This window comes from Calliopsis andreniformis, chromosome 9, assembly GCF_051401765.1.
Source record: "Calliopsis andreniformis isolate RMS-2024a chromosome 9, iyCalAndr_principal, whole genome shotgun sequence".
Taxonomy (NCBI): Eukaryota; Metazoa; Arthropoda; class Insecta; order Hymenoptera; family Andrenidae; genus Calliopsis; species Calliopsis andreniformis.
In genome coordinates, this window is record NC_135070.1 from 14,401,479 (window position 1) to 14,427,093 (window position 25,615).

The window sequence follows — 25,615 nt, forward strand, 5'->3', positions numbered from 1 at the left end:
GATGTTATACTACTTACAATGTGTCTGGCATATTCAGGTGTTATACTACTTAGTGAATGTATCTTTAATTATGGATTGGACTATTTGCTGCATGTCTGGCCATATTCGAGATTATACTACTGCTTTGTTGGTACAGTTTATAGTATTATTAGTTATGCAAGATTACTGGAGGTTGGTAACGAACATAATAATTAAATATAGGTGGGATCTTCTTTACATTATTCAGAAGTATGTAAAAAGCACTGTTTATGAACAGTTACGTGATAAAGCTCAGGGATTTAACTTTCATGATCTCCATATTTTGAGTTCCTTCATTTTTAACTGTAAAAGTGTATCAGTGGAATGTTTCAGAGCGGAGCTTTATTCGAACTATTTCCAATGTAGTATGTTATACAACCTCGGTTATACTGATACACATAAACGAAAGAATGTATGTAACAGAACAGTCTTGAAATATTCACCTTTTCGCGGAAAATATCGAGGCGATTCAAATGCTTTTTCTCGGTTGCCTTGCGAGTGTTCATAAATTGCTTTCATAGCAGTGGACCATCCATTCCATAAGTAATTGAATCTTGGCTCTTCCCGCGCATAATTTTAATCTACATGCACACTAAACGTAACTAACGTTATTTTACAATAGGAATTCTTTGTGTATTCCTAACGTAGAACAAGTAAAAGAACAGCAGCGCAAAGAACAACTCTGCCATCAAAAATAAATAGAAAATATTTGTAGTATAAACATTTATCCATAAAACCTTGCTCTCTATAAAACTGTTTTTGTAAAGCTTGTTATAGAATTTTACACTTGAGGTAGCTAAAATTGGTTCATCAGTAAACATAAAAAGCAATATTCATTTTGGTCTGTAAACAAGTGCACTGTACAACAATATAAATTTATGATTTTTGGTAACAGACCCTGTTGACGCAACCTATTTGCAAACATACAAAGCATATAAACAATAAACCTTTCCATGCGCGGTCAGTGGAGACAAAACAAATATAAAATTCATTAATTAACGCACATCCACAGTGCATTCATTATTAAAAGTATTGCTCATGCGATGATATGGAGAGGCTGAATACTATTCGGCTGTGTGAGACGAGAGCTTTAGCTTTTTATGATAAACAGAATGTACCAGGATTGCGTGATCTCCGATTTGTATCATTGTTCTCGTACATCGTATTTAACTTTGAACAAATTCGGACGCCCCGATATACCTGACTCAACTGATTCCTCGACGTAATATCGAATGCAATGCCGTTGCACATTATATTACTATGCAATCCGTGAGATCACGTCGACTTATACAGTAGATTTTGAAGGGATCGGATATTTTGCAGGTCAGCGGTTTTCAAACAGAGGAAACGAGAAGGAATTCCAACAGCGGTACAAAGTACTGATATTTTCAGAGCAAGCAAAAGTGATCTACCAATTTCTCGTATTTATTTGGAAATTCCTCCCTTAGTAACATTTTCTACGCGCAAAACAGCGGTTCTCTGTAGATTTCAGTTTTGTAAGCATTAAAAATACAACTTGTAACTAATATTTAACTGGGAAGTACCTAATACAAAATTAGAATTCCCACGAAGCTTTAATAATGCTTCCTTGGTGTATTAATACTAAGTATGTAATTTTTGGAAGTGTATCCTTATTAATTATGAATCAAAACTGCAACTGAGAATTCTCCTAATTTAATTCTCTGAAAATTTCACTCATCAGATTTTTATTTTAATAATATTATCGAGATGTCTAAGTTCCTACCAATTTGATCGTAAAAGATAGAGGGACTTCAGAGAGTGGTGCCAGAAAGTCACTGCACTCTAAGTTCAATAGAATAAATCTAATACGAGCATAAAATTTGTGTTGCAGATGCGACTGGGTATCCGCTAGTGACTTCGTAGAATTCTCGAATTACATGTCCAGGGATCGAAAGTACTCGAGGCGTTGCGGTCCACTGGAGGAGTTCGACGTAGAGAGCGACAGAAAGTTTTTTCGCGTGACCTTTAAGAGCAACGACAGACACGACGGAACGGGATTTAACGCTAGCTACGTGTTCGTGGACGAGGAAGGAAATTACACAACAAAGCCACCGACGAGCGACGCGTCAACGTCGAAAGGTACAGCTGAACTTCCTTTTTCCCCAACTTTCGTTACCCTTTGCACTCGAATTTTTACGTTTCCTGTTCAACGGTGGCTTTCCCAGTCGCTCCGCCTTTACCTTCGTACGTAACACGGGAGAATTAGTGTTTCTAAAGTACCAGAATAACATCGTCCCCCTAAAGAAACGCAATTGCACACGGTGGAAGAGATTTACGAGGGTGCATAGAGTCTTGGAACTGTTCATCTTTGTTTTCCGCGATCTAACGAAAGAATGGATGTTGTACAATCGATCGCAGAGCTCAGAGACGCAAAAGAGTGATAAGGGCTCGCGGATGATAGTTGGCGATGCAAACACTGTTGCAATTGCCTTGGTTGTTAAACTGGTGATGTGTGCTTTTAATATTTTCACACGCACGCGAAAGAAGTTGGCCATGAGCGCGAAAACTCGCGAATGCTTTCGTGGAATGGGAATAAAAGCTGGACATAGATTTGGAAAAATCAAGCCCCACTCATCGGGCTTGGCTGTCATCCGTTTATCGTCCAATCCCATGAATAATAGACAGTTTACATCCGGAAACAGCGGAAGCTTGCGTCAGTGTAAAAAAAGATTATACGCTGCGATTTATAAGGGGATTTGCGATATACTGGATCGACGGACCTGCGCCTCTGCCCTGCAGTTATTGATAGAGGAAATCGATTTTTTTTCTGCCTTCCTTCATTATTAAATCACGCGGAAGACGAAATTGTTCAATTTAATGGCACGTAAATTCGATTAATTTGAAATGTTGCATGAAACGAAAAATTATGGTATCACGCAAGGCTCTCAATGATATGAATAACTCATGTAATTTTCAACTCTGGTGGAGTTAACTGTTTTCAGCTATTAATATAAATAAAGCATATAGGAGAGGTTAATGTATAATGAATTATTAACATTACAAATATTGTATGAAGAGGGTAGATACTCGTTTCGATTACAAATAGATTGATTTCCATCATACAATTTCGAGTGAAGAATTTTGATATCACTGTGATAAATACTTTGCATATATATGTTCCAACATTAGATAAAATTGTCCATATAGATAATGTTCTCTTTATAATAAAACGGGACAGAAAAATAAAAAGGGAACCATGGAACGTATTCCTGAATACGCAATTGTCCCTTTTCTGCATTTAGATGCAATGTAAAACGCGGAATACAGCCCAATCGGGAAGACAAGAATCAAGTTTCATGGATATAAAAGGGAAGCCGAACAAACTTACGGAAGCCTTTGGGAAAGCATAGTTTAAATTGCTCAGGAAGTGTTCTTTTTTCTTCAATTCTCTCGATCGTCCCAATAATGAAAATCTCATGCATGTCATGTACGCCTCTACGATATCTATATAGGCTGAACTGTAATTATTATTTTTAAATCAACATTAATCTTTTTATCAAAATTTCAACATGTTTTAAAATTAAACCAAGAAACCATTTAAGAATCGGAATTAGTATCTTCTTTAAATTAGACTTTTCTCAAGGTAAAATAATTATAGTTTCAAATATTCACCTCTTTCATTATTGAAAAAAATAATTAATATGATGATGTATATTTTACAAACATTTTCCCTGATACAGCATTTTCCAATTATATTGACTTTCATCTTCGCGAAGTTAATAGGCACCGAAACTGGAGACGCGGTTAAAATCCTCAGGCAAGTAGATTTGCCGAACCATGGTCAGCCACGAAATCCTGGGACCAGAAACGATCCCTGTAATCGATAAGATTAATAGAAATCGCACATTGGTGTACGTAGTAATCCAGCATCGGTTGTATTTCATAATTTATGAATAAATTGGCGAACGGATTAATTTCAGGAAGAAATCGCGAGATGGGGCTGTTCGATCGAATCTCGTGGAAGTTAAATGGAATCGAAATTACCTGTAACTGGATCGCGGTATAATCTCTGAAATTACCTCCGACACGATCGTACGTGAAAACTAATTACATTTGCATATAAAAACGATACAGGAGCGGTTACGATTAAAAATCGTGGGAGTACTAGGAAGATTCAACAAGTAGTCCTAATGAATGCCAGTGACTCGGGGATTTTCGTAGTTCGTGGGAGACAGAGCGCGATTAATAACCATTGATTGGTACCCGATCAAAGGGTCCCGAATATAACATGTTCGTATATTAATTGAATGAGTTTAATTTATGTAATGATAAATTAAATACGAATCACAGTGCGCGGTATACATTAATTCAAATTGAACCGATTTCCACGCCACGAAAATACTCCCTGCCATTCTGTCCGCTGTATATAATACCTTGTTGATATTAAAATGTCCATTAATTCTCCGTATTCAACGCTATCGGTGAGTCTTTCGTGTTGCTCGTCCATCAAACGCTATCATTACTGTCGATTCAGCCATCACTTTAATTCATGGTATTGATTAAAAAGCCTTCGCCACTCAAATTTTGTCATTATTTGTTTTTCTGTTCCATTTCGATCAGTTACTTTTAATTGATTCATTTTGTTTTTTTGCGGGTTTCTATGTACCTGTTTATTGTTTGTTAAAATAACAAAATAATATTTAACTAAAATTTTTTCTTCTCTCATCACGCAACTCAATATAGAATGAAAATCACTCGCTATTCTCTATATCTAAAATATTGCACAAACAGAAAAATGATACTGTCGCGTCCAATTTTTGAAAAAACTCGATTGCTTCGGATCGAAAATTCGAATCGAAGGAAAGGACTTCGAAGTTAAATTAAAAGGAAAATTGCCTGAGTGTAACGACTTTAATAGGTACAGTAGGGACAATGCAGCTAACGATACAATTCAGTAGCATTGAGCCCTGCAATTTAGTCGATCATGAAAGCAATTAATGCGATCGACTCAATTTTCTCGCGCAGATACTCACCGGAAAATTAAACCGAGAGAAAAAAGCTGTCCGGACAGACTAAACAGAGGCAATTATTACTCTCATCGAAACTCGGTCGCGACTGATAAAATTCAATTGGACAGCACTGTTGTGAAACAAACTGCGAATTGAACATGGACTCTGGCGTACTTGTATTTGACGGTAATATAAAGGAACACTATTCCACCAGTCGCAATTTGGTGCAACTATATCCCTCGAGCTCTTTGCTTACACTGTTCCCAATTTCTTCTACACGGTGAATCATATAAATGAGAATACAATGAATAAAGATTCAATTCATTGTAAAAAAGCTCTTACTTCATAGGTAATATTTCTCTTACACATATCCTAAAAAGAGTCTTTTTAACAAAATAATTTCGAGAAGAATTACATCTGTGACATGTTGCAAAGAAAAATAGGAATAGCAAAGTCAGTAATTGATTTTATGTTACTGTCGCGACCTCTTGGATGCAGCTGCTCGCGAAATGTTGTGCAAAATGCACAGAGGGAATTCAATATTTCCAATTGCATCATTGCTCTGTAATATTTACCGCGACGCGATCGCGTAAAATTGCATAATGTTTCGATTCATTATGAAACAGACGGTCGCCAGTCGCTCGCTTCCCACTGGCTTTTTTCTCTCTTTCTGCCTGCGAATGCAATTACGTCGAAGGCACGGTATGCTCAACCGTGTCCTATCGCGGGATTTTTCCGATGTCTCTATCATGGCGAAACAAAAATCCCTGCCGGTCGTTTGCGATGCAGATCAACACGAGAAATGCGCCGATGCTCCCTTCTCGCCGTAAAATCGTACCTGCATTGAACGCTGCACGCGCCAATAAAACTATTCTTCTGGCGCTTGTAAACTTCTACACGCGATTGCCTCCGAACGACGGATTCAGGGAAAAAACCTTTTAGCTGGGAAAAATATTAAGAAATACTAATTACTTACACAGCTGCAAGTAATTATCGGAGAATCGGAGAACGACTAATGAATTTTTTAAATACGGTTTTCAGGAGGCAGTGAAATGCACTGGTGATAATCTCTGGAAATTTGCACTCAGTGACTGAAGTATAAAACGTTTGTGATATTAATGAATATCATCATTTATTTATATTTCTTTTTCCAATATTGTCAAAATTTAAGGACAGTTCTTTAGTAAATCTAGATGGGTAAACTCTTTGTGATAGTTGCGATAACTTTATACAGTAATGCTAATTAATAATTTCACTCAGTTTATTCAGTCACATATTAACACAAAATTAAAGCCTTTTCCAAAGCTTTAACCACAAGAATTGTCATCTGATTGAACTTCGAAGCTACAAATAGGCACATTGGTAAACAAGTTTGAAAATAATACTAATAAATTGTAAAATGAATCGCATAAAAAAATCAGGAGGACGTTTCGTGAATGAAGAAAGGACTTAGGAGAAATTAAAAAGAGCACATAGCTCGAAGGGGAATGAAACTGTTCCAATAGGGGTTGTCTTTACGTAAACCCCGCGTGAACCATATTTCCTCGTTTCGCGGCGGTCGTCGGGCTAAACGAGTATTTACAGTCAGGGCAGAAGGAAAACGGATGTCACAAACCAGAAGCTATTTGCGTTATCGTAAGCGGCCGTTATCGCGTCATACATCCGTTCTTCGTTGCGTCAAGGCAGAGGGGATCGATGTCTGCCACCCTGGGACAGGGACGTAAAAAGATCTTTAGAACGTCGTTATCTCGATCGCGTCAAGGTAATCACCAGTCTGGCTGCTTTTATTTTTTGTTAAAGGCACAACGACGCTGGCGTTGCTCCTGCTGCTGTGGCCCGTCCTCTTTCGCCGAGTTGCGCTTTAATCACGATCGCTAACTACTTGGACGGGTCTTGGCTCAATTTACAACGAACTACAACTTCGAGGACAGGAGCCGACGGAAATCCTCCATTATTATCGGCGCACGCAAGGAAAGTGGCAGCGTCATTCGCGTCGCTGAAATTGCCAAAGAGACACTGAACAGTCGATCTCTCCCTGAAGACACATAGAACACCGTAATCCATTTGTTAGGTCTATCGAGGCGCTAGTCCGATGACGATCATCGATCATCACCTTTACGACGACCATCCGCGGAGAAAAGTACTGGCAGCAGGAGAATGTTTGAACACTTTCGACTCTACCGAATGGAAGAGTCTCGATTAGGAAATTTACGAGATTAGAATCCCTCAGGAGTATCTACGAGACGCAGCGGCAAAGATGCACAACCTTTTGGGTTACTCCAAGTTTCTTTACTTTGAAGATTCGAAATTACTCTTAGCGGTGATTGAAGCCCTTTAAAGGTACACTTAAAGCGAGACACTTACGTCTTTGGTTTGCAAGGGTAAGTTCACTGAATTTTCACTATTAAGTAGCTTTTCTTAATAATAGAGCTCGTTATTAACCACGAAGAGAATAGGCTTGTTCTTCGAAATTGTACAATTTTCATGATACATTTGTTTCTAAATTCCTGTTATTGATAGATTTTCACTTAATAAAAAGCAAACGATTTCCTAATAAATAAAGAGTAATAGAACTATTGTAGTACGAGGTAGCTCCTTTTTAGAATTGATCCCCCATGCTTTGAGTGAACCTTGGCAACGAGAATGCTCATGTATTATAAAAAGTCTCGTATGTATTCCCGGCGTTAAATTTTCGAATCGGAGAGCTACCCGTGGACATACTTAATTTAGTGAATGCGGACGAAGAGAGAAAGAGAGGACACTATGAGAGTTGTACAAGTAATACGACATATATATAAATATATTATATAATTTGTTGTAGCATGACGTACTCAAAAGTGCTGAATTGTTAATGTTTTTCTCCTCGTGCAAGAACGAATTTATTAAAAATGCTATGAACTATCTGTCCGAAGGAAATCCACGAAAGTCATACGTATAGCGAACAAAGAGAAACACGAAAATTCGCCTTCCTAAGTACACGATACACTTACGGACATATTTATTATATTACATCCTCTATACGACTGTGATGTTTCCATTCCTTCTTAGTTAATTAGAAAACGTATACAAGTCTGATTATACGCGAGAAAATCTAGATGTTCGTGAAATCACGAATAATTGAACAAATTACCGTTCGAATGATCCACATGGAACGAAAGTTAAGGTGAAGGAAAAAACGATGGTTAACGTTTTGATATCAGGACTTTGGGTACGATTAAATATTGATGGAGACGTGGCTGGCAGGGGAAAGTAATCAATCGGAATTAATAAAGTATGTGTGTGTTCGGTAAATGGGATCAGTAATATTAAAGACGGCCATTGAATCAAGGCGATATTGAACACTGAATTATTCGGAGCAAGAGCAATAACCTTGATGATCGATCGCGACGATTATAGTCTGCTTCACCATGACTATGGAAGAATAGTTGGAAATAATTTTCTGGTTCTGTGTAAATGTCACTGGAAGAAGTAATTTCTTCCATTAATTTCAGGAATTTCGCTTCGACTTGTTCTACTCTCTTTATAATTACAAAGTTCAATGATTTCATTGAACCTCTCACGATATTACCAAAGACAAAATTTTCCTATTCATCTGATAACAAATATAAATAATTTTTCATTTCTCAGTTAAATACATAAGAACTTCTACTTTAGTCACATCTATTTCTCATTTCCTTAGAAACTAGAGTTCGATGAACGTGAAAGAAATACTTACATAATGAAGCAGATGGGATATTACATGCTAATTCCTTTCTAAAGATAAATGTCTAATGATCGATGCAAAGGGCTGTGCAAGGGTCCGAAGGAATGCAACGACATCACCTCGCCAAAGTGGAGAGTCATTAATGTCAGTATTAACGATAGTCCCATGGAACTTTATCGCGCAAAAGATCCGCCACTTTCCCAGAAAATTATTTCAAACTATAAACTTGCGAACCATAAGCCAAGCCCATTTTCTCGAGCTTATCGCGGCGTGTATAAGGGCAACAAGAGGGATGTGGTTTTTACAATTACGACGGCCGCAAGATGAGGATGCGTCTATACGATACACTTTAGGCAAACATACGAGAAATAAAAAAGAGAAAACCGAGAACGATCGTGGCCGATCGTGTTCGAAATTGACGTTGAGAAGAGCTGGTGTAACAGACAGAACGTTTAAGAGGAAAAGAAAACGATTGAACTCTGAGAAATTCAATATCAAACCTATGTATCGAAAGATACATAAGAATAGGTAGCAATACTGTCATTGTGTATGTTAGACTATTGTGAATATTTTTTAATAGGTTTATAATGCGTTGACTACCTTTCCCAAGTTTCTAATTGATTTATAAACTGATAGTGTGACTGTGCGTTTACAATTTGAAGCGAGCGCGTGAGAGAGAAAGAATAGAGATTGGATTGTGTACGATGTATATGAACAATCGTAGCTTCCGTTCGTTGTTATTTATATGTTATCTATAAGAGAGCAGAAAACACTATTAGGAAGTTGTACACCTAAATTGGCACTACTGAGATGCTTACACGTAAGTGACACTCTTGTAAATACCGTTACCGATTCGATCCGTTCGAACTGCTGTCGAGTTGCTGTTTGATTTCGCACCGATAATCTTAGACGCTCAGCCACGGAGTTCAAGCCGACGAACGACCGAAACGGCGGCCTTCGGTCATTTCAACCGGAGTTTACCGATCGTGCCCCTCAGTTTCGCCACGGAATCCCGCCTGTCTGTGTTTATTTCAAAGCGTCGAGTACGTGTACTCGTTCCATTCCGCGGTGCAAAGCGAAGCCCGACGAAAAAGTCTCACCTGTCGATCTGTATTATATATCGAGGCCAGAGAAAACGCTCCACGTATGTACGCGCTTCTTGAACGTAGGCTGAATATCCTACCCCGTTCTTAACAAAAGTTCGTTCGCCGCGACAAAGCCACAGCGTTCTGTTCACGACAATTAGTACGGCTGTATGCAACCGAGGAGAGGATCCACCGTGTACAGGGACGACTTGAAACTAGCCGAATAGCTATTCGAACTTCAACCACCCGCGATCCAACGACGCAACACGAGCGCTCCGTAATTAGGCAGGAAGTTCAGGGGCGGCCTAGCAGCAGCAAGTTCCTGACAGTCCGACGAAATAAAAGAGAATTAAAGAGAACTACACTTTTATCCTTACACACCGCATGTTTACTGGGACCTGCGAGTTATCAAAGTTGCGCCTGGGGCGCTCCACACTTTGTCCTGCGGTTAAAAACTACTCAAAAGCATCGTAGTCGTGCTCCGGACAAAATGAGCGACACTGTTGATCGGAGCAACGACTATGGTATCTGCCGCGAGCGGATGTATTTTCTTATTCTGTTTTGAGGCTCTTGCCGGATCATCTCACGCATAAGTTAAACTGAACTGTAATGCAATCATCGTTACTGTCCTAATAAACCTTAGCATACGAAACCGTACAGGACTACTGTATTCGTTCCATGGCAACCCTTTGAAACCTTTTCTCTCTTCATTTACGTCGAGTAATTCGATTGGGAATTAATTTGCAGGCTGTAGCTGAATTTCATTTTAAATGAAATGGAATCCTTTAAAATCACTCGGATATTTCGAAGTTCGTCGAAAAAATATCGATTGTGCTGCTGAAATTTCAGGTAAGGCGAAATCAAAATTTCATTGAATTAAAACTTCTGCTGGACGTGGTTCAGTTTCTGGTCTTCTTGTGACAAATCTGCTCCCCGTGTACTATGGAAAAATTTAATTGAGAGAAGATATTAGGTATTCGTTCCAACACGCAATTCATTAGGAATTTGGATAGCGTGAATGCACGAATATTACATTCAGGTAAGTTCGCAGCGGAACATTACTTAAACTGGACATCACGTCAGCCGTTTATATCGAAAACGGGGACCGACTAGAATATCGAATAGGCAGAAACTTCCACGGACATTCACCATCACGTAAAACCGCTTTGCGGATTTACCATGAAATCCTGTTCATCATTTTCACGTCCTCCATTCTCTCCTCCCTTCGCGGCGTTCCTCTTCCGCGGAAACAAGCCTCATGATGTTAAGGAGACGGCTAAATTTCATCATAACTCCGCAAGATCGTTAGGCAAAGAAAGATCTTTCGCTTAAGGAACTATGAAATGAGAATTTTCCCCTTACGCCGCGCAAACTTTCCGAGTATAATTGTTTCAGATAATTATATGGAATAATTGAAGCACAGACGTCAGTAACAAGTCGGTGAAACCTAGCTAAATTGTTTTTCTAAGGGGAAGGCGTGATATAGTAATGATAAAGAGGCGAGAGGGACAGTGTTCCTTAGTTAAAACAATATTAGTCTGTGAGTCTCTAGCGAGGTGTGAAAATTACGCTGTGCGAGCGTACTCATGTATAAAGTGAATGAAACTGTGAACAAGGTTCTAGGAATTAAGATTGATTCCTCTTATGGAAGTAGTACATCTCTATTATTCGTTTTAATTAGATATGTGGTATATTATTCCTAATACCCTGTATTTACTGCTTTACTTCTAATATGAGGAACAGGAATTTCTTTACATGGTTCAAAAAGTAATATACAATGTTTCCAAAGAACATAACTAGTTACACTTAATATATATTTAATTACACTCTAAACAATTTGTCTATTTTTATTTACACATTTATACTTGACTTGGCAAACTGAAATTATAGTAGAGTACTCTTTCAAATTATCATCTAACAATTCATTCTTTACAAACCAGACATTCAAATCACCACCTCTGTCCATCTACCAGCAATACTGCAACCTAATGCATTCTCAGAATTCAGAACCAGTACCCACCGCCATCTATCGTTTACATAAGCAACCCTAAACTCCTATATTAGTCGGTAAGTCACTTCCAATCGATAACATAGATTCTCTCCTTACCTACTCCGCCACAATACCAGAAGCCGCTAAAGAAGAGATCCCCTCGATCGACACGATCCCGCCCCACGCTCGAATTGCGCGCGCGCGAGTCGCAGTAAGGTGTGCACCGTGTCGGGGCGACAGTCGCGCGTGTGCGTGTCCAGCGTGTCGTGTGGGGACGAGCTCGAAGCCTGACAGGGGGAAAAGGTGTGCGAGTGTAGACGGAGCGGCGTCGGCGAACGCTGGCAAGTGAGTCGGTGCTGGTAGGGACGATTAGCCGAAAACGCGCAGTCGCGCGTTGGTCCTGTCGGGTGGGAGGTGGTCAGCTGTGAGCACGCGAGGAGCGAGATGTTCGTCCTGCAGAAGTCTATATTGTGAGTACTAGAAAATTTTCCACATAACCGTGTTACGAGTGGCCGAGACTCGATTAAAAACGCGTGCCAACCGCGGCGGCCGACAGCGCGACAAAGGCACGCACGTGCGCGCCGATCGCAAACGAGGGGGAACGCGAAAAAATCGAGCGGAACACGCGAAAGGGCCACGGTAACCTAGCTTTTGCCGCAATGCAGTGCTGAAAATAGGAACGCGCTGGGAATCCGCCGATCGATACGAGGCCACGTTACCCGTGAGCTCAGTGGGCCAGTGCCAAGCGGAGTAGCATCGCGCTCGCGTCCAGGTGGATTGCAAAATCTTGCCTCCCCCCCTGGTCGCGGCTGGCCCTTGCTTTCTGCCTCCCCTGGGGTACCGATCCCTCGAACCACCTGATCCCTCCTCGCTGCTGTAGAAAAAGCGCGAGGGACCGTTCTGTCCTCTTCTCCTCTCGTTTTCGTCCCTTCTTGCAGCTCGAACGCCGACCTACCAGCGTGGCTATTAGCGGTGGAAAAATTCGGAGAAAAGGGGGTCGCCCTCGAGGTCCCGAGTGGAACTTTCCGATCGTGGTTAGGTCTGGGTTAGGTTACCTGGATCATCTTTGTAGTCCGATTTTCACGAGTGACGGATTTTTCGTACATGCGTATTCCATTCGGCACACCTGTTGTAGAGAGAGGGGGTTTCTGTGGTCGTTGGACGCTTGAGGAACTGATGGTTGAGGATGAGTTAGAGGAGTATGTTCTGGAATCGGTGTTTCATCAGCTGTAGCTGAGGAACATACGTGGTGTATCTATTTTTGTAGCGGCGCGATGTCGAACGTTTTTCAGGCGATTCTTGAGGATGGATGATACGTCGGGCTTCTTAGGGGGCGACGATGGTGTGAAGAGGGTTTTTAGTGTTTTTATGAGTCGATGGTTTGCAGTGTTTGAATATTTTATCGCTAGAAGTACTAAGGCTAATGTATGTCTGTTTTTAAGTCTGTCTGATGTGTAGTCTCAGTGTTAGAAAGCTTGTGAAATAAATTGAGTCCTGATGCGCTCTCGCAATATCGTTTCGTAAAGTGTATATCGAAGACGATAGCTAATTCTTTTTTTATCTTTGTTCCACGAGACAATGAATAGCAGTATTGTTACAGTATTAATAACTTCTAGTGTTTACATGACATAACAGTACTGTTGTCACTTGCATCTGCTAATTGCCGGTTTCGCAAATATGGCGCGCGATTCAAAGGCTTACGGGCTACAATGTGATATTGTCATGCGCACACGGAATGTTGCGAAATATGTATACCCTAAATAATCGCTAGAAAAGAATTGATAGAACAAAATACGATGAATCCTACATTGTCATTATCACCTAGGATACTATACTGGAATATCGTTTTTTCAAGATTAATTTACGATTCAAGGTCGCATCTCTGCATTATTAATTTCCCTTGCAGTTTTCCTCATTCAGCTAAACATTGAGATATTTTCAACTGAATCGAATTAAATATTCTGTATTATAGTTACAATTGTTCGTCTCTTTATTTCTCAGTTATGTTCCTCATAGACCTAGGACTTTAAATCTAGTTCAAATTCAAAGATAGACTTTCTCCTGGTTCAACAATCGCCTTTCACGCGTAATTGGCTTTGAGATATCGCACAGATGACTCGGTTACCGTTTTCCTTATGACTCAGTGTTCTTGAAACTGTTGTTGCATACGATATTTTCCTGTATGGTTTGCCATCCTGTGCAGTCTCTTCCTTACGTCACGAAGGAACGATTCGTCATGAGAAAATCTTTGAAGATTACGACATGTGTACGTTATGGCTTGTGTCACTTCATGCTGGTAAAGTTATATCGGTGCTTTACGTAACACGTTAAATCGACTAACTTACATAATACATGTTAACTATGGTTTTATTACTTAGGACGAATGGAACGAATTTTGCCAAATTTACGTAACAAATAATCTAAAGCAACCACGGTTTAGGTAGCGTCGAGAGAGAGTGATAAGCTCTCTTGAATACCGTATGCAAACAGTTTTACCAGTAGTACTTTCTCAATGAAGAGAGTGAGTCTATTTAAAAGTCCTTTTCTCATTCTTCTTGTTTTCTTATGATCCCTACAAGAATCCTATTATCTTTAAAGATAATATTAAGGTAATATTATTTGAAGTTTTTTCAAAAGAAATGGATTTATTTTCTATCGATCCTACTTTTCTATCTTCACTTATTTAATGACGAAGAAAGACTTTAATATATTAGACAGTGAAGCTCATACCACAAATGACTTGTGTAATGAGGCTTCTATCTGCATCCAATGGAGTGCAAGGTAATATACTAAATACTCTACGAGCAAATGCTCAAATAAATAATACCTGTTCGCGTTTAAGTAGTAAAATAACTCTTCTTGCAGTAATTCATGTTTCTTCGAGGATAATAAACACCTTGCGAGAAGCAAATATGCTGGTCTTAAAATACGCAATAATAGATTTTCCATTCGGACGAAATCATTCGTATGAGGATATTTTTCAGGGTTATTTAAATCTGGCTGGATGCCATTGGAATAATAATAGATTACCCCGTTTTCGCTTGGAAACACAGTATTGTCATTGCGGGTAGACATACAGTGGCTTCCCATTAATATTCAGAATGCTACCATACCTTTGCATTTGAGGCGGTGATTGCAGTTTGATACGTCGATATATCATCGAAACGAGAGATTTATACAGCTGCATCTATTCTGGTTTGTGGATTTAAACTTGAATATTTGCTTAAACAGAATGATTTACTGTTTAGTTTGATACTGTTCGGCGAATAGGAGTTTTTTAAAGGAACAGCATGATGTCCCCCTTGTTCATGAAATGTAACCAATTGCAATCAGCCGCGTAATTCCCTACTTTAGTTCTAACCAGATCAAACCGATAATCATTAGCTACACTATGTCGAAGTATTATCTCTGATTCACAGATAATTGGTGAATTATGACGAACTAGGGTATCTGACAAGAAGGCATTGCAGTTGTTATCACTTTATCACCATTTTCGAGATTATTGGCCAAAATGTTAAAATAAGTGTCATTTTTCATAAAGTACGTGACTCATACTGTTACTCACTTTCTAAATTCATGTTAAAATATTTTCTGCTTTATCGCGGAATTTTAAACAACGATTTTAATGCTTCCATTTTTTACTCTGCACTCCGCTGTTAATACTTCTATTCTCAAAATAGTAATAAACTATATCACAAATTAATTAGTTGAAGCCACAGCAAGGCATGCCAATGAAAAACACCTTTGGTGCCAAATCTTGCATAACGTTTTATCTTCCATTTTTTCAACCTCTATCAATGATGTAAAACGTATAGTTTACGAACACATCCACGCGGAAAGTTCGCCTTTCGCAATGTCAATCTGTCGCCATTATTTGCAAGAGTATCGGTGAAGAAAGCGTAGACCAATAAATATATAATTGCTTGTCAAGATATCAAGTTATCGACATGCTGCACAACCTCTCTGGTTGCAAATGCCTTCAGCGTACCTTTAATCGATAGGAGACCCCCTTTGACATTTTCAGCACCACGATGCTTCGATTCGTATAATTTAATATTAACCTTACGACGATGAAGGGTACTTGAATCCGATTAACAGCCTAGACCCAATCTCCTTGATTTAAAAATCATGTTATCGTAGATAACAGAAGATGAATTCAAATAGACATAAGTTACTTTTTAGCATTTTTTAGGTGTTCACAATTTTGCAAAACATGTAAATCATTTATTAGAGTTCATAAATGTAGACACTTAAATATTCCATCTATTTTTACCATTTTTTAGGTGTTCACATTCTTGCGAAATATATAAATCGTTTAGACTTCATAAATATAGATATTCGAATACTGAAGCTATCAGTAAGTCAACTATTCAATTATATGAACTATGTATTTAGCATACGAATAGAGTAGAGTGTTTATTCGATAAACACTCACAACTGAGAACCAACAAAACCTCACTGTGACGTATCTAAGATTCTAGGAGGTCAACAATTGAACACTAGAAAAGGAATACAACTTTCGTTGTAAAGCTCATATAACTTAAGCTTCACACGTGTATGTACCTAGAACTTGTGCCATATTTCAAATAGCGTAAGTCAGAGCTTCCCAAACTTTTATAGGTCAAGACCCACTTTCGAAGACCATAATTTCTCGCGATACATATTTAAAACAGAAAGAGGGCTTGAATAAAAACCATCGCTTCACCACTTTACAATTCTTTTTTTATCAGACACACTTAATCGAATACATTAACGTGATTCAGCCAGAATCAGCTCACGACCCATCAGTGGGAATCCCAATACTTCGGTAGTTTATAGTGCAGATTACTACAGTAGCAAGTATTCAGTGAGAAAGTGCCCTAAGTCCACAATGTTATTCGTAATAACATCATTCGTGTAATCGGCAAATGCAGTGGCCCCCGATTGCGTAGGAGGCAGCGTGCCAGCAAGGTTACTGGTATCACGGTTCGTTGATGTACTTCCCCCGTCTAGGATGTTTAAAATATTTGGCAGCCGTTTGTCGGCCTTCACACAGAGCAACGTGGTCAGGCCGCAACAAGTGTTTGCACCGAAAAGATCGCCGATTACGATACATCGAGGCTCACGTGGACGAATTATTGATGAATGAGTCACATGTTCCATGACTGACATTAATCGCCATTCCCACGAAATAGATTTGGCCAGGTCGCACAGCAGGATGGTATCATTAAACTTTCCGCAAATGAGTCATTCGGTTGAACGTACTAATTGGCGAAGTACGTTTTTCGGAAAGCCTAGAAGCCGACAAAGATGTCATTGTACATAGTTTTGCTAGTTTACAATTCTGCTAGGTTCGATGCCAATGTAGAACATTGTTTGAGTTAAGGTTTGAATCGTGGAGATCTTCAGCCCGTGAATGAAGATTATTTATGAATGAATGGACTGCGGATACGTATGCAAATCTATATTTTTGTGAATACGATTAAAGTAGTAGAATCTAAATTATGATTTTTTGCTTTGCAAATATAATATTGGATATGTTGTACATAGATGGAATATTTTGTAAATTTTTGCGAATTTTTACTATGTAAGTTATTGGAAAATAATTTTTCTTCGATTTTTGGTAGATCGACCAGTAGCAGAAATTTAGCAGGATCATGGACACGAATACTTCCACCGTCACACCCTGCCGTGAAGGATATTCGGCAGAGGGACATCCACGAGGTGTCGGGGGATGTCGTACCTATCAATATGGTGAAAGGTATTGGTCATCTGAGAGATCCCCGACTTAATAAGGTGCATATTACTTTTATATCATTTAACTACACTAATTCTACATTTAAAATTGATTAAACATGAATGAACTGAATTCATTCAAACCAGTTGCTATACCTAATACTCTATTTTCTCCTTCTATACAAATATTAATTCGTCTTCTAAGTTGCTACTTTAGATCAGTATATCATATTAATGTACAGTTTTAAATACCGATTATTGTCTCTGCATCGTAGTCGTTCTACTTACAGCAAGAACTGAGAACTTCTTACTCTGAAATATGACTAACTGTTAAAGAATATAAGCTTTGTGTCATGGATAATTGTTCTGTATTGTCTTATCTGAAACTTGTATCGCCTATCTGATCGTTTCATTCTCGTAGCATTACGTATCAACGTTTCTCTAGCGGTGCAACTTATCAGCCGCGGCAGAGTATCAGTATAACACCGGATCTTGATAACACAAAGTACAATGTTAACGCAATGTTGAAACACGGAGAAGCGCGAGAAAAGAATGCATACTCCATTTCAAATCCTCTAAAATGAAAATCGATAAAAAAAATAGAATCTCCCAGTTTTAGAACAAATCTTTAGAAATGTCTAATGCTTTGAACCCTCGAATAGGGCTTAGCATTTACCCTAAAGGAAAGGATATCTTTGGGTATACACGGTCTACAGCCCCCAAGATTTAAAACTCAGGAAGAACAGCTGGCTCTGTGTAAAGCTTCCGTCATGAAATATACCGAAGATTTGAATCGGTACCTTTACCTCGTGGAACTGCAGGTAAACTGAAACAGAATCAGTTTGACTGTTCGTGGGGAATTAAATAGATGCAATTATAGAGAATCTGCAATATTTTATAGGAGAGAAACGAAAGATTATTTTTCCGTTTGCTGAGTGAGAATATCGAACAAATGATGCCAATTGTCTATACTCCTACCGTAGGATTGGCGTGTCAGAAGTTTGGCGTCATTTATCGTAGACCTCGTGGATTATTTATTACAATATATGATAAAGGACATATTTACGAGATTCTAAACAATTGGTATGTATTTATCAAGCTGCAGTAAACCTGTCTTATATCTGTAGACAATAGTAAAAAATATTGATATCTCTTGGAGGATTAAAATTAAAGGCATTAACACAGTATTGTCTCGATACAAGCTCGCGTCTTGACATCAGCTAGAACTTTATAGAATGCGTGAAAGCTTATCGATATCATTTTGTGTATTAGGAACATGAACTTTGCTTCTCAAATGTGAAGGTCGAGTGAAAGAACAGTTATAATATAACATCGAGCTTGTATCGAGACAAACTGTACTCGTAAGAGAAATGTGATCAATAGAAGGGGAGTTAAGTCTCAAATATTGGACAGAAACAAAAGCTTAATAACACTTGCTACAAATGTTCGTACAAAATGGAACACGTGTGCTGACGTTATGACACATATACTCTTAATTCGATTTCCGGTATCACTCAGTCTGATATAAAAAGATAGAAACGAATGACATGTGGAAACACTAGAGATAAAATTTTCTCACGATTATATTACTCGTGTTTGATACGACGAATACCTACTTTAATCCTCAAATATTTTAATATTCAATAAAATTAAATAGAATTTCCAGCGCTTGACTTTCAAGCTAAATAAATGAGAATTAAATTAATATTAAATTAAATTGTATTCCTAATTCAGGCCTGAGCAAGCAGTTCGAGCGATTTGTGTAACTGACGGTGAAAGAATTCTGGGTCTTGGTGACCTTGGGGCTTGTGGAATGGGAATTCCTGTAGGAAAGTTAGCACTGTACACTGCTCTAGCTGGTATCAAGCCACATCAATGCCTTCCAATTACCATTGACGTAGGCACAAACAATGAACAACTCAGGAACGATCCTCATTACATTGGTCTCAACAAACCTAGAAGTCAGGGCGCGGAATACGACGAATTGATCGATGAATTTATGGCTGCCTGTGTTAAGAAATATGGCCAAAATGTCTTAATCCAAGTATGCTCGTAAAAGAAATCGTTTCATATCACGATTATAGTTCTCGCGATGTAGACTTTACTGATCAATTATTCTAGTTCGAAGATTTTGGAAACCACAACGCCTTCCGTTTCCTCGACAAATACCGCGACAAGTACTGTACATTCAATGACGATATTCAAGGCACTGCCGCAGTTGCGGTCGCTGGAATCCTGGCTTCAAAGAGAATCACAAAGAGGAAGATGTCTGATAATAAGTTCGTCTTTTTAGGTGCTGGCGAGGTGGGCATTGATTTTCAGACTCTCCAACTACACTTTTCTAGATTTACACACAGTCACATTTTTGAAACATTTATTTCACCTCACAGGCAGCTATTGGAATAGCTGATCTTTGCGTGAAAGCAATGGAAGCTGATGGCTGCACAGAACAGGAGGCTCGCGATAATATTTGGATGATGGACATCGACGGACTGCTCGTTAAAAATCGACCAGAAGGTAACTTGGAGGGCCATAAAATATGGTACGCGAAAAACCATAAGGTGATGAAATCATTGCTCGAGGTAGTGAAGGAGGTGAAGCCCACAGTCTTGATTGGTGCGTAACCTTTTATTTATCGACATGCATCGATTTCTGTCTAAAGTAGAAATATCCAAACAGGCGCGTCGGCAGCCGCGGGAGCATTCACTCCTGAAGTCTTGAAAGAAATGGCCAAAAATAACGAGAGACCATTGATATTTGCATTGAGCAATCCGACCAGCAAAGCCGAGTGCACAGCTCAGCAAGCTTACGACCACACAGATGTATGTAACACGATTTTCAGTGTACTTTCGTATGACGTAAATCTCGCGAAACTTACAAAGAAGTGCACTGTCTGTGTTTCAGGGAAGGTGCATCTTCTCCTCGGGCTCTCCATTCGGCGAAGTGAAATACAAAGGGAAAACATTCAAACCTGGACAAGGAAACAACGCGTACATATTTCCTGGAATCGCGCTGGGTGTTATCGCGACGGGATGTCATCACATTACCGAAGATTTATTCCTTATTTCTGCTCAAGCAGTTGCCGATCACGTGAAAGACAAAGATCTTGAAATGGGTAGCCTTTACCCACCGTTAAGTACCATTCGTGAATGTTCAATTGATATTGCTGTTCGAATCGCTGATTACGCTTACGCAAAAAGTAAGTTCTTTGAGTTTATTTCAAGTGAGTCTATTTCAGAAACGCTTAGAGACAATTTTAATTAGTAACATAGATAGATATCTAAATTCTTATTATTTATTAAGATTATTATTGTCGAATATTGTGTAAACGTATCTTAAACGGCGTTCTATTCCTCAGCTGGATTAGCAAGCGAGTATCCAGAGCCAAAGGACAAACGGCAATTTATTGTGAGTAAAATGTATGATGCAAACTATGATAGTCCACTGCCAAATGTTTATGACTGGCCAGGTGATTATGCTAAGCCTCGTGAATTACCAGAGGAGTAAGTATTCTGATATTGATATCTAAAATAAATGACCAAAGATCCCATAGCACTTAGTACACTCGTCATAGATTACGGAAGCATTCTTGTAAACGTTCGCACAATTAGAGAGATGCAATGTAGACGAGAGTAGCGACAGCAAGTAATAGAATGCGTTTAGAAAAGCAATAACGTGTAAAAGAAGTAGGAGGTCGAAACGAAAAGGATTACAAGTGATATTGCAAACAACGATATTATTTTAGCTTTACGATCATTTTAACATGCACGCAGCTTTATTAATCTTCTTTTCGCATTTCTTTTGTAGTATCGCTTAGACCGCAGTTCTATATTGCTTACTATTTGAGAACTGCAACAAGTATTGGTATCTTTCTTCAAAAATATACTTACCATTCGCGTATCAATTTTTTTGAGTAGTCGTAATTAACTAAGAAAGCTGTACTCTATACTACTATTGCTTACGTATCTAGATTGTTTCTTCTGCGAAGAAAAAAATAATTATTTTGTTTAAAGTCTGTTTAGATATTGTTTCTATAACAACAAAAAAGGTTATAATATACAATTATATATTTTTTCTTCGCTGATCGAAACGCATGTAAGAATTGCTTCTTGTTAAGAATCTTAGTTACTCCACTATCCTTTTAGCAACAGCATCTTATCTTCAGCTCGTTGCTCGTCGGTGATTGACTTCGGTGCAGGTCGCTGAAGCTTAATTAATTTTTTTCAGAGAGACTGTAGAAATCCGCCACGATTTAAAACATCTGTAGCGGATTTCACCGAACGGGATATACAGAGGCTATCATTATTACCATTATTGATAAATAGAAAATAAAAAAAATATCGCTGTGCCCTGATTGAAAATATTAAAACAAGTCGTGAGAAAAACAGGCAACAGTGCAGTTTTAAACAGTTTTAGCTGTAAGGACTGTTAATCTGTCGGTGACTAATGCTCAGTGCTTTTACGATGTAACTTGCACGAAGTGTTAAAGCACGAGAACATGAAAACGATGACATAGTGCTATTATTACAGCATCGAATGTCGCAGTAAGCTAACATTGCAGTATTTTAATGTCCTCCTCATCCCACACGCAGTATTAGAATTGTTAGTTTATCTGCTCAGGATCACGATAGATATTAACCATTGAAAGTATTTAAAGAAAGTTTTATGGAATTGTTGTTCACGTATACTCAGCAATTATATTGTACAAAAGATGTCGAAGAAACAGTGATGTTGCTTCGTAGATTGAAGTACTCCCTATGTAGTAAATTATGATTTTACATTATACAATTAATTTGTACGGTGAAATTTTTCAATCGAGAAACTAATTAGCAAATAAAGTTTTAAATGAAAAATTTCACGAACGCAAAGGTACCAGTGTGAATGCGAGTTTCGTTTCTTAATTCATTTTCAATCGACCGATAATCGCTTTTCTTCCCTGAAACTTTTCTCCATAGAAAAGACATGTACTTTTCCTATAGTAACGAATTTCCCATTGTATGTTCAAAGTTTTCCGATTTTTCCTTTGGATCATATCCAAAAGAAGACACGCCTAGACCCTAATCCTATCTTGAGAAATCAGACAACCTGCCGCAAAAACCGATACTAACTTCCTATGCACGCTTTAGCATTCACGTGTTTTTACTTTGTGATTTTATACATATATCTATATTCTATATAAACTATCATTGATATAAATATTTTTAAGAATTTGAATAAAACATGTTTCTGAAGATACAAACGAAACAGTTGCGCGAAAGGTTTTCTTTGTATTTTGTATTCTCAGATTGGTGGGAGAATCGACTTTTGGATGAAGGGGACAATTTAAAATATGAATATTGTTAATGTTTTATCAATTGCTTTCCTTTGCAAATTTTGTGTAAAATATTCAATACATTTTACGGGTTTCGTTATGAGTAGAAAATTATAGTTATTATTCAGCTTTGCAATAAATATGCATCCAATTCTCAGTACTCGAGAGTGGTTCCCACTTTAAGGTATAATTTTCTAAGTCGATTCTTTCCTCGACTAAAGGATAATAAACTACTTTACATTAACATTTATTATTCAGTTACAGTCGGTAGATTTTCATTTCGTTTGACGTTCTTTTTTCATATAAAAGGTATTCTGTAATTCGTGGATAAGATTTTATATAAAAATAAATCGAAAATGTAGACTAATCTTATTCTACGTTTCCGTCTTATTTTTAAATAAAGAATCAATTTATTTCTCAGTTGTATCACGAATTACAAGACTGTACCTCATATCCATACATTGTACGGGTAAAATATAAAAGACTAAGCGATCAGTCGCTTATTATTTTTGAATTTATTTTTGAGGATCATATGATTAATAAAGAATATCTGTGAGATGCTGTCCGCAGAAAAGCCAGTGAAAAATACTTCACGGATGTTCTGCACAAGAATACAAGGTGTCACTTGTAGAAAATATTCGCATTATGTGAAAGAAAACACATTATGTCAAGTTATTATAATACACTTCTCACGTGTAGATATTAATGTAATTACGTGTTTGTTCCTGAAACGTTCTCGGTGTTCATGCTTTTTCGAACAGTCAGGGGGCATTGTCTATTCTATGTGAATAACGATTTTATGCAAATCAAATGATACGACCTATTTTTTTCTATGTGAAGAGTGTCTATTTTTCATGGGGACGGTGTTGTTAACGCTCTCCTTAGCTATTAATATTTCATTCTAGACTTACAACAGTATACTGTCGAAGTCTCGCATGCTGCACAAAAGCGCAATCCTGAGGTACCTTAGAAAACGTGGTATACATGCATCAGATGTGCTTGTTATGTGTGTAATGTAATTAATCATTAATTAGCAGGAATGCCGGTTATTCAGCCCGGATATTGACACGCAAGAACCTTTGTTGCCAAGTATTTTTGGTTGTTGACTTTGACTCTATGCGTAGACATAATTAAGAATACGATGATGGTCAAGTTTAGCCAAGCGATGTGGACGTCACTTGTGATCTTGTTAATAAACCATGCAATACCATTGTTGAAAGAACAATCGGAGCCAGCATGCATCCATTTCAATCCAGTTTCAGTCGCTTGGTTAAACAAAATATAGTAGAGAAACGTTATGTCATTACTAATAGTATTCTTCTCCCAACAGATTATGACGTGTTGGTGAGTCTAAAAACAAGACGACTACTATGACCTATGCACGCTCGTTTTTTTAGTTAAATTTTGTCGAGATGGTCTCTAAAAAACTGGCCATTATATTCCAAAAGAAAACGTCGCTTTGAAATAATATCAGAAAGTTGATGCTTCTAACGGAGGTTCCTCGTTTCTTGATACACTACTTATTTATTCTTTATTTATATATATTTCGCAACGACGTTGTAGGATTCCAGGCTATTCGCTAATTTCAAAATTGAATTTCGTGGACCAAACGTTCCGACCGAAACTATTTATTTTATTTATTTATAGTAAACTTTATTCTGTCGGGTGCCATTTTAAGGTGGACCATTATCGCTGGCCGTGAAATGAGTAATTCCACGAAATCGAAACTTTTACGTTCGAACCTCCTTGAATGGAAATTGATGAATAGTTATTGCTTCTATTTAGTGTAATTATGTCGCAATTATGTCGCAATTATGTCGCAATTATGTATGACAAATTATTAAATGTATTAAGTTCAATGTTAGTGTCTCAATTTCTAATTTAATGTATGTACTACATAATTGTACTAAAAAAATTATAGATACAACTGTCAAAACTAATTAGATTGAATGTTCTTGTCACGGAGGTGTTCTGTCTTGCTAAGTGTATTACATACGGCCACCCACATTGTCGCATCATATTCTTCGACTTTAATGATGTATCGACATGCATTATAATCTGAAAGAACAAAACGTTATAAAAGCCGTATTTTTTGTACTGTATTGTAACTGTCACTCTGTTAAGTAAATATACGAGATGCAAATTCTGTGAGAAGGTTCCTATATGTTAATTAGAAATTTTAATCAACATCGATTGTATTATTAATTACTGCCACGTCACAGGTGTAACGATATATTTATCTTGTAAACTGTTCAATTCACACTGTCAATGTGTCAATGGAACCCGTAATTCATCGTAAACAAGCGAACAAAGAAAATTAAGTTACTCGATCAAAATTGTTCGTTTGTTAGGATTTGTTACTGAACATATTAAATATATATTAAGACTATGAATAAATGTTAAATCATGATCGTTAATGCGGCCATTTATTTCACTGTGTTCCTATCTTCGTACGATTTTCATGAAAAAAAAATCTTTAATCAAGTGCGGGGAAAAATGATAATGTTACGATTGGGAAACAAAAGTTTTATATGAAAATGATTAAGCTATGTACACAATTATAAAAATTATTTTCATTATTAAATATTTTCATCCCTTCTGACACATACATGTTTAAAATTTATCTGCATAACAGACAATCTTGCTTCATGCCATGGTAAAAAATGCAAATAGCACCAATGAATTCCAATGAATTCATTTTACGCTGGCATATTTGCCTCGAACACATTGACTTGCCCTCTACATCCTTGTACTTAATGTAAACTTTCAAGTACTAAGCTTTTATGCAAACGTTCGATAATGGAGAATCCTGGGATCATCTTA

The 25,615-nt window shown here is 37.9% G+C and overlaps 2 protein-coding genes and 1 long non-coding RNA gene across 6 annotated transcripts in view; 2 read left to right on the plus strand and 1 right to left on the minus strand.

Annotated features, from left to right (window-relative positions):
• Positions 1-6,925, plus strand: part of Sol1 — a 327,555-nt gene extending 320,630 nt beyond the window's left edge. For both annotated transcript variants that reach the window (XM_076384888.1, XM_076384889.1), the window contains 2 exons: positions 1,871-2,118; positions 6,789-6,925. In XM_076384888.1, the coding sequence (XP_076241003.1) occupies positions 1,871-2,118; positions 6,789-6,853 (313 nt within the window). In that variant the 3' untranslated portion in view covers positions 6,854-6,925. The remainder of the gene's footprint in view (positions 1-1,870; positions 2,119-6,788) is intronic.
• A 5,116-nt stretch (positions 6,926-12,041) lies between these two features.
• LOC143184057 (NADP-dependent malic enzyme) lies at positions 12,042-25,209 on the plus strand. Of its 3 annotated transcripts, XR_013002711.1 has the most exons (12): positions 12,042-12,236; positions 17,373-17,541; positions 18,144-18,302; positions 18,383-18,564; positions 19,216-19,525; positions 19,603-19,785; positions 19,872-20,097; positions 20,161-20,303; positions 20,386-20,680; positions 20,840-20,984; positions 21,709-21,899; positions 24,123-25,209. XR_013002711.1 is itself a non-coding variant. In XM_076386007.1 (11 exons), the coding sequence occupies exons 1-11, from the start codon at positions 12,211-12,213 to the stop codon at positions 24,127-24,129; spliced, it is 1,845 nt and encodes a 614-aa protein (XP_076242122.1). In that variant the 5' UTR covers positions 12,042-12,210; the 3' UTR covers positions 24,130-25,209. The 3 variants fall into 3 exon arrangements, 2 of the variants coding, with proteins under 2 accessions (XP_076242122.1, XP_076242121.1); XM_076386007.1 differs by lacking the exon at positions 21,709-21,899; XM_076386006.1 differs by lacking the exon at positions 24,123-25,209 and having other exon boundaries at positions 21,709-22,353.
• On the minus strand, positions 24,686-25,530 carry LOC143184060 (uncharacterized). Its single transcript, XR_013002713.1, has 2 exons — positions 25,402-25,530; positions 24,686-24,850 (listed from the first exon to the last, which is right to left on the minus strand). It is a non-coding gene; the product is annotated as an uncharacterized LOC143184060 (long non-coding RNA).
• Positions 25,531-25,615: the final 85 nt, after the last annotated feature.